General features: G+C 31.5%; 1 protein-coding gene and 1 long non-coding RNA gene across 2 annotated transcripts; both read right to left on the minus strand.

The window, feature by feature from the left end:
- Positions 1-203: 203 nt before the first annotated feature.
- On the minus strand, positions 204-1,040 carry LOC146905787 (uncharacterized). Its single transcript, XM_085728639.1, has 2 exons — positions 980-1,040; positions 204-550 (listed from the first exon to the last, which is right to left on the minus strand). The coding sequence occupies exons 1-2, from the start codon at positions 1,038-1,040 to the stop codon at positions 204-206; spliced, it is 408 nt and encodes a 135-aa protein (XP_085584765.1).
- Positions 1,041-1,757: 717 nt separating this feature from the next.
- LOC146905788 (uncharacterized) lies at positions 1,758-2,809 on the minus strand. Its single transcript, XR_015018974.1, has 5 exons — positions 2,739-2,809; positions 2,564-2,645; positions 2,375-2,470; positions 2,175-2,288; positions 1,758-2,020 (listed from the first exon to the last, which is right to left on the minus strand). It is a non-coding gene; the product is annotated as an uncharacterized LOC146905788 (long non-coding RNA).
- Positions 2,810-10,496: the final 7,687 nt, after the last annotated feature.

Here is a 10,496-nt window from a genome sequence, read left to right on the forward strand (position 1 = left end):
TTTGCTTTCAGCCACCACAAAGAATAATACTTAACTTTTTCTAGTAGCTGATAACTAGTACATTCCTGATTTTTAAACAACCGATTATTTCTTTCATTCCACAAAATCCAAGTGAACAAAAGCCATATGAGATGAAGAAAATTACGTCGCGCTTTTAGACGACCTGTATAATAAATAAATTGATGGAAGTGATCGTGAATAGCCTAAGTGTCGACACCATCAAACCCGATCCACGCTCGCACCATCGGCCAAAGGGAAGCGAAGTGAGGACGCAGAAGAAACACATGGTGTGCGTCTTCTAGATGGACACAACACGCCACACAATAGCGAGCCTCTGGAGAAATGACACCGCGAGTGGCCAAATTTGTCTTTGTTGGTAATCTATCACGAAGCATTCGCCAAGCAAAAACAGAGATCTTTAAGGGAACCTGCTTATGCCATATTACATCCATGTTGAGAGGGATGTGAACATGCTCATTAGATGTCAGCAACTCATAAACGCCACAAATAAAGTACCCTCCTATAGGATCCAGATGCCACTGCCACGTATCTGAAATAATATCCTGTAAATGAACTGTAAGTACTAAAGCCCTACACTCTAACAACTCCTCCTCCCACACCCACAAACGACAGCTCCAACTCCACGCCACACCCCAGCCTCCCACCCAACAAAAACATATCCCTGACCGTAATCAACTTGTCAACAGCCAAATCATAGAGGCGCCGAAAACGATCACAGAAAGACACACCTCCACATCAAACATCACAACAAAAAGACCAGAGTTGTGGCAGGAAAAACCTCAAACTGATACTCGATATTTATAATAAAATTTTTAATTCGTTCTTTTTCACACTATTTGTTTGAGACTCGGATGATTATCCACATTTGGACAAGAAGTTTTCCCCTCTCAATCATATTTTTCAATCCAAAATGATTGAATTTGAGGGATTTGGATATGCTACTGTAGCAAATTCACACAGTTTGCCGCAGTAGCAAATCTCAGTCGTCCGATCTGAAATGAACGGTCAAGATCTGACATTGTGTGAAATTGTTAAAATCTATGCTGTGAATTTGGAACCGTCAGATCATGGATTGATGGCTGAGATTTGCTACTGCGACAAACTGTGTAAATTTGCTATAGCAGCAAATCCAGATCCAAATTTAAGACCTTATAAAATATATTTGAGTATTTTTTTCCTCTCGCACTAATATATACGATTAGACATACACATATATGAAATTGATATTATTTCCATAAAAAAAAAACTCCTTTTTATTAATAAATATGCCAATGAGAGATCAAGAACTACAATATCCTAGATTTATACTACAAAAATGAGCTTATATAGCGCTTTTTTTTTGCTTTAGATAGCGCTTTTGAAGCGCTACTATAAATGGCGCTGGTAAAAGTAATATAGCACTTTTTTTTTCTGTATAAAGTGCTAGCTAAAGCAGGGCTTATATAGCGCTTTAGGTCAAAAAGCGCTAGCAAAGGTTCTCCTTAGATAGCGCTTTTAAAAAAAAAACGGCATCTAAGACAGGTTTAAAGGCAGCATTTTTGTTTTAAAAGCGCTATGTAACAATATGTTCAGATAGCACTTTATAAAGGAAAAAAAGCGCTAGGAGAAGCATTTATTTTTATTTTTTTTGTCAATCTTTTTTTCCTTTGCAGATAGCGTTTTTTATTAATTTAAAGTAAAATATGTATAAAGTCAAAAATTTAAAGGGAAATATATATAATTTTGGCACATTATAATTGGGACTATTATTTATCAAATAAAACTTAACCATATCATAAAAAATGTATGTATATATAGCATAAAAGTCAGAAATGTATAGCCTCTAATATGGTAACATAGATATTTCTAGGAGTTACAACTAATTAGTTAACATAAAGATCAAAATCTTCTATGGTATCATGTGCAGTCTTCATCTATCTTCTTGGTCTTCTCAACATTTTTATCCAAAACAAGCAGGCAAATCATCATTCATTACCAAATTTCGTTCACTCTCCTCCACCTGAATATATACCAGAAAACACCATTAAGCAATAACACTATATTATATTAAAGATAAATTCAAAGTACTACTGATCATGAGTACAAATTAAAGCAAGATTATAAATTAAAACAACTACCACTTCTAGCAAATATATTTAGAAACATGAAACCACCTTATCATAAAAATATCATATAAGTTTTAGGCTGAGCATGAACTGACACCATTCTTTTTGGATTTCTCTTAGTTTATCTTTTGAGTATGTCACACACTTGAAATCATCAATGTACTGCATATATTATAACAAAAAAAACCATGTTACTTAATAAACTTAATTACATACAAATATTATACTTTAATATAAAAATAACATACCAACTTTGGAATCTCGTTTAGTTTTGAAATGAGAATCTCTTTCATAAACCTCATCACAAAGTACCCGCAATCTATACCATTTTCTTGGCGAGGACACTACAAAAAATAAGATAAGTTTGTATCAATCAAATTATTTATATTATTCATACACTAATTTTTTTAAGGTTGTTATATGTTATATTATTAAACCTGTACTCGAACCCATGATATGTTGTTAAATTTATTCTTTGATACTTGAGCGTCCCTTGCAGAGCGAAATACCTGTAGAACTCTACAAGATATAAATGTAAACTTAGATTACATACAACTAACCATATATATTCAGTTTTCATATACATCAATATATAAATATATATACACTTACGTGTCAAACATATTCTTCGTTTTTTGTCTTCTGCCTCTAATGCAATAACTCTTAATGCTATCTCATCTAGTATTTCCGCTCATAAAATGCAACATTGTCATCTTTGCTTTTACTCAAATTAAACATACGCCTAACAAATAAGGGAAAGAAAAACATCATGCACAACACTCCCTCATATAGATATCATGAGCTAATGGGTTTTCAAAAAGTTTAAGCAGTATATACATTCAAGAATCCCAAAGTACTTGACAAATTTTGAAAACATAACACCAAGGGTATATTCCTGGAACTTGCTTTAGCTTATAAATAAGAAAGTAGAGATTGAGGGAATGGAAAAATTGGTTACAAATCATTTTGCATGTGACTGCAACATTGAAGAAAAATAATCGTGACATATAAAGCAGTATGTTAAAGAGCTCAATTTCAATTTGGGTCCACAATATCTGCTACTTCTCCTCTAAGGTGAAAATGATCTGACAATGAAGGATGGTGCTTTAACGATAATTTTTTTCATTGTAGTATCTACATTCCCTACTGTTCAATCAGACCAAGAGTAAAATCATTATTTTCACTCATTTCCATTATTTTTACCAAGCGCTAGATCAGGGAGTCAAAATCAAAAGTATTCGATTCCATTCCACTTTCACTACCCTCTATATAGTAGCATTCCAATCCTAAGTGGCTCTGTTGTTGTAACAGTCTATATTTTTGCTTTATGGCTCATCTTGTGCTATAGTTATAGAAAATGAACATATTGTTCCTGACTAAAATTTGTATAATCCATATCAACAAAATAAGCACAGGAACTTAATCACAGGTTTGAATAAACAAAATAAACTTTTGAGCCTACTCAAATAAGGCAGAGTCTGTCATAATGGAATTTTTGAGTGGTTATGTGACGTCTGTGACATACTACGCACTATGCCACATTTGTACAGATAGTAGTATTTATTTTTGACATGCTATACACTATGCCCCATTTGCATCTAAACTAAACGTGTCACAATAAGATAGTGTAATTAATTTTGCAACTAATTATCATTTACAATGAGGTTGACATCAGGATTCATCAACCTCCTAACTTGCAAATATCATATGTTTTATAAACCAGACCACACATCGTACCGAGAGGCCTCGAGTTGAGTCATGATTCAACTGCTTTAAACTGCTTGAACTAAGATAAAACCACGATGAAATAACTCAAATAACCGAATTATCGAGGATTCTAATTTATTGTTTAACTGATAGACTTGATCTTAGTCAACACAATTAAGTAAATCCAAATACTGCCAACAGTTCAAATTTAGAAAAAACAATAAATCAGGACATGATGAACAGTCTCAAAAGCAGTACAATACCAACCACCCATAGAAATTAATGTCATCAAAACACCATTCAACCCAAAAAATTCATATAGCAGCTTTTCCCTTTTTCAATTGTATTGTTAAATTGCAAAAATTAAGTACAATTGCTTATCAATTTTCCAATTATTCATTGTTTTGTTCTTATGATTGTCTCAAAACATAACATCCTTTCAAAAAAAAAAAATTGTGCCAATTGACACGTCTAGTTCACTATTATATGCTTAAAAATTAGGAACATAATCTTGTTGGCTTCAGCTGCTACTAAACGACATTAAAATGCAACTAACAGCAACATCACAAACACAAATTGAAAACTAGAAAAAGAGAGATACCTGAAAAAGAAATTACAGAAAAAAGAGAGAGAAAGCTAACTCCGGTGGCCGATAACGAACTCCGGCGACGTTTTCCAGCGATTTGAGTTCAACGCTTCAACCCAATTCGTACGTTTTCTGGCCGGCAAGGTAGAGAGCTGTGAGGGAGAGAGTGATGGAAGGGGAGGCTAGCGATTTTTGGAAAAAGGGTTTATGGAACGTGAAAACGTGAGAAACGTGAAAAAGAAAGCTGTGTGAGAACTTGAAGCCAATTTTCTTTTTGACGATATGAATTATGAAAAAGTAGGATTTAGTAGGACCAGGACATTTGATTTGTTTTTTTAGTTTGGATTTGTTTTTATGAAAAAAGTTTAGATTTGTTTTTTTTAAAAGTTTGGATTTAGTTTGTTATATATAATATATATAACAAAGGTTTGTTATATATATGATAAAAGAATTAAAAAAAAGGTTTGTACCGAAAAAAATTAAAAAAAGGTGTGCTTTGTTACTGCAATCCATTTTTCATAAAAATTCAAAAAATATTTGAAATATGCTATGCAGGGGATCGAACAGGGGAACTGTTAGTTAATGTACATTAAATCACTTAATAAAATGGCGCTTTTTTCAACCTATAAGCGCTATCTTTCTCAAGCATAAAATAGCGCTTTTTTTAACCTATAAGCGCTATTTAAGGTTGATTTATATATAGCGCTTTTCATAAAAAGCGCCATATACGATTAATCATGTTTTTTATTTATATAACTATTATTTTTATTTAACCTATACTGACGCTTTCAATACAAAGCGCTATATATACTTAAAATGATAGATAGCGCTTTTTCAAAAAAGCGCTAGCTAAGACCTCCGTGTTTTAATTTATAGCGCTTTAGTGTTAAAAACGCTATTTATGAGGCGCTATATTTTCCCAATTTTGTATATTAAAAAAAAAAAAACTACAATATCCTAGATCTTTAAAGAAAAAACACTACAACATCCTATATCTTTCAAAAAAAAAAAAAAACTAGATTACATAAACATCATCATCAGTTGCTACTCACATGTGATAGGTGTTTTTGGTCATAGAAAGTGATGTACTATACTATACTTTATCCATTGTGCAAGCGGTAGGAAAATCAATTCAGCGGCAAAAACCCACGTTTGAGGAGAAGCTACCTTTTGAAGCTTCTTGGAATCACGGTGGAAAATGCCTCGGAACGCGTAAAAGGTGTTTTTGCCGTGATTCCAAACACACGCTAAGTAGTTAACAAATCATTAAAGAGTGAAAGCTCTTTCATTCGAAAAGTTTGCAATGGCAAACTTGTCTGTGTGTCTAATTAAACAATGCATGAATCTATCTATCTATCTATCTTTGTAATAGAAAGTTGGATTGTTTATAGGCCTCAATTGTGCTGATGTGGCATGCTTTAGAGAAGTTTTCTATCTCTCTAATTAAACATCCAAAGCAATTATACTCAAATTTTACAACTTCTAAATTTAAAAAGATTGAAACTCATATTTTGGATGTAGGCCGATTTATGAATTACTCTCCAAAAACAATAAAAAAAAATGTATGTCATCCTCTATTAATTGTTTAAGTTACAAAAACTCCTCACATTTCTTACCTAAATCATTATTTTGAATCCTCTCTTATTCATTAGCCACAATGTTACTGTAGACAAAACTTTAACAAAGACGTTACATAAATAAATGAACTTTTTATTTGGGGCTATTGTTAGATCCATGATCATTGTAAGTAATATCTATAAATTTCGTATATGTAATATGTATGTTAACAAACACTTTGGCAAATTATTCAAAAAAAAAAAAAAACTTTGGCAAGTTGGCTTCTTTGTTTATAAATATGCCAAGCTTTTCTAAATTCCCAGTTGCCGTTTAACTTGGCTTTATCTTAAATTGATGAGTTACAATTTTTTTAATTGCTTATTATCCTATTCACTTTAACAAGCCAAAAAAGAAAAATTAAGTAAACAAAAAAAAAACGGTAAGCCAAACAATAGACTAAAATGGGACTAATTCCACTAGGTAAAAGTTTGAGAGGAAAATTCAAAAAAGTCGTTATGCCCAGATAAAACTACCAAATATTTCAATGATTGACCCTTAATGTTTTATTGAATTGCATTTTGAATAAATGTAAGAGAAAACGAGACAAAACAATCAAATATGAATCAAATCTTATTTCAATCCATTTTATGAGCAATATATTGACCGAGAACCATAAGTGCCTCTAACTCTGATTAAAAAGAATCACTATTATCAAGATCAAAAAGAAAACAACATGCGATTGCGCAATTGCGATCCATAAAAAGAAAAGTTCTTATATGATTATACTATTAAGATAAAATATGAATTTTGATATACCACTTCAAACTTATGAAATATTAATAAGACCCGCTAACAACTATATTAATTATATTTAAAATGTTTTAAATAAGTATTAATTCTCATATAGTTTCTAAACAACTCCCTTATTTTTAGTATAAATTTATATTAAACATAAAGATATCAACATATTTTACAACATTATCAATCATTTAACTCTTTATAATTATGCTTATCACAATTATTATTTTCTCATTTGTAAAAATATTTTAGGTATGTATTCTAATCAAACCCGTGCAACGCACATGTTATATACCTAGTATTTAATAATTAGTTATATGTAAACACGTTTTGCACACATTAAGTCATATTTTCAGTGCTCCTAATACATGAAAACACTTTTTAAATTGGTTCAAAATGTCTTTTTTGAGTTGGTCCCGCATCCGACTTAATTAGCATTGATTTTTTATTTTGGAGAGAGATACTTAACTAGTAATATAAACATCATCATTTTTTTTAGCAAATATAAACATCATCATTTTTTTGAGCAAATATAAACATCATCATGGTTAAACGGAAAAATTTAACATCGTATTTCTGGATGTCTCTACAAGTATTTCTTTTTTTAAACCTTCCTCGGGTTTTAAAGAAAGGACCCCTTAAACTTTGACTTACTTAACCATTAGATTGTTTGCAAATTCACTATCTTTAGTGGAGACTTCACATACCTTTGGCCACCTCTCAGACTCCACCTCAACGGTTGTTGATATTTTGGATTTAATTTAGCATTTTTTTCTCACTAACAAGAGTTTTAGTTTTGTCAAAAAAACTCAAATAATTTTTGAAAATAACTCAAGTCGTTAATATTTATAAAATCTACTCATAAGAATAATTATTCTTTAAAAGAAATTGATTATATATTTCATATAAATAATAGTTTAATGTAAGAATAATATTGATGATATAAGTTGATACATAAAAGTAATTTTTTATATATTAACACTCTTGGATACAGATTCTAGTACTTTTGTTGGAATGAAGAGACGGTGTCCGGAAAGCTCCATCAAATTTATCTTTTTGTGATCCTAACCTTCAAACCATTCTTCATAACACTACTACAAAATACCCCCTTTAATAGCACTTATTTTGGCTCTTAATAGCGCTTCTCAAGCGCTAAGAAAGCCCCCGCTATAAAAGGTCAGGAGCCTATAATAGCGCTTTCCAAACGCTATTAAATAGCAACGTTTCAATAGCGCTTTCTGAAAAGCGCTAATAAAGCCTCATTTTAGGTGCTATTTTTAACTGATGTTTCTTAGCGCTTTCAGAAAAGCGCTAATATAGCTTTATTTTTGTGCTATTTTTAACTGATGTTTCTTAGCGTTTTACATAAAGCGCTAATAAAAGTCCCTATTTTTATTTTATTTTTTTAAATGAAATCTACAGCCAAAAGCATTATAATAAAATGATGATCAGACAATACAACAAGATAATGATTATAAACACTAGTAATCTATGAAGCCCGGATACGTAGTAGGATACGGGTACGATACGATACGGGTACGCGGATACGCAAATTTTTTAAAATTTGGGATACGATACGGCTAAGATACGTTAACAAGATATTTATTCTAAAATTTATATGCATGTAAAATACTTAAAAAAAACATTGATTACTCTTCAATACTATATAATCATAAAAGTCATAATTTACAAAAAATAATACATGTAATCAAAATAAAAAATGTAAAGTTTTCGTATAAATCATATTCTATTTTCATTCATATGTTAGGATATCAACAAATGTATCAATTGAATAACTCAAAACAAAGTTTGTTTAATATTGATTGATTGAATTTCCTCTCTCATGTTACTTTCATCATCAAAAACATAATATTTAATTGGTTAATGGAAAAGCAATTATAGTGATTCATATCTTAAATTGAATTATATACATATCCATTGAATTTTCACAACAGTCTCATTTTTTTACCATTCATTTTTTTTCTAGGATACGTCTCTATGAAATATCTTATAAGTATCTGTGTGTATCTGTCGAGTATCTTATAAGTATCCGATAAAATATATATTTTAAATTAAAATAAATAATTCCGATACTCTGTGGATACGGGTATCCTGATTATCCGCGGAGTATCGGTATCCGATACGTATCCGACACAGGTACGGTACCATTTTGGAGTATCCGGGCTTCATAGCTAGTAATCCATTAATCCATTGATAGAAATAAACACTAGTAATTTGTTGATCAGAAACTTATTTACAAATGTCATAAATATTAATCAATCCTAAATGACATCTAATGTACACTTGCATAAAAATGAAAGTTCGTGCACAATACATATATATGAAATAAAAGCAGCCACAACCACACAAAAAAAAAACACCAAACATTGAGAGGACTCGTGACAAGCGATCCAAATTACTCAATAGATCTACCTCGAGCATATTCTCCTGTGTCGTATGGAATTTAATTAGTATCATAATTGATAGATCCAAAAAAACATAACCAATTAGCAAATGCATAACCATATAAACACAACCATAATCTATAAGTAAAGAGTCCCACAGATTGAATTGGCTAGGACGTTTGTTCAGGGAAAATTGGAAGCAGGTCCCTTCTGACACCATTGTCGAAGGGATGTCAACCTACCAGAATTTAAGCCTAGGCTCCCAACCCAATTACTAAAAAGAAAAAAGGTTTTACTTGCTTAAAGAAATCTGCAACAACATGATGATACAATGGTAGTGTGTTTGAACATCTCATGCCATGGCACACTACTCTAAGACTTGGCTTTTAAAAAAATATGGGGAAGGGAAACTTACCATAATATTACACGCAGAAGTAATAAATGAACAAGGAGACACACCACTAGTTTTTACATACTAATGTAATATGATCGTGCAAGAACAACCACAACGGAGCTCTCCATGTTAGGTGCTTAAATGAGTCCCACTTTTACACATCACTCATTTTATAATTTTGTGATGTTACTACTTAAAAAATATATTAATTAATTTTATTGTCTAAACAAGCCAATTTGAATAGCAATATAGGTGGAATATAACTCAGTAAGAGGAATTTAATTAGTATCATAATCGATAAACAAAGGGAACTATATTCAATTAAACATTATCATGATGTTATGACATGTAGGCATAAAGTAACTCATCCTTCTTCAAGTAAAAAAACAAAATCGCATGGTCTACGTCTCCATTAGGAATTTGGAATATACTTTAATTATGGGACATCCCAATACTATGTGCTATAACATCATTTATTCATTTAAAGGCCGCCTAAAACCATCTATATGGAGGACTAGTCACAATTAAATCACAAGAATTACAACAATGGTAGAATATGCATCTCATAAAATTATTCAGCTGAAACTGGGTATATTAAACTGTATTGACAAATTAATGGACTTCAATTGACAATAACAATTGGTGATCAAAGTGACGACAGTTCACAATAGCCACTTATAATCTCATAATAGCTTACCACAATATGTTGCTTGACTATAAATTCGACACAACAGATAAGAAACGTCAAACCTGATTTCAAATATGTATGGCCCGAACTTGGAATTGTGGACGGAGGATAGATCCCCTGATAGGTAGAGTCTCGTGTCTCCAAAACGGCGTATATGTTCCTGCTTTAATCTTGGGGAAGAGTGCTGCTTTCGTTGAAATCCTCGTCCAACCTTGTTTTGTAGAATTCTCCTTAT

The sequence above is a fragment of the Medicago sativa genome, chromosome 7 (assembly GCF_051527215.1).
Source record: "Medicago sativa cultivar Bolivia chromosome 7, Bolivia_mono, whole genome shotgun sequence".
Taxonomy (NCBI): Eukaryota; Viridiplantae; Streptophyta; class Magnoliopsida; order Fabales; family Fabaceae; genus Medicago; species Medicago sativa.

Excerpts from the sequence above, each read along its gene's own strand:
- LOC146905787 (XM_085728639.1), bottom strand. The coding sequence starts at position 1,040 with ATGTCAGATCTTGACCGTTCATTTCAGATCGGACGACTGAGATTTGCT. Across the intron at positions 551-979 it reads ATTTGCTACTGCGGCAAACT|ATACGTGGCAGTGGCATCTG; the intron begins GTGTGAATTTGC and ends ATATTATTTCAG.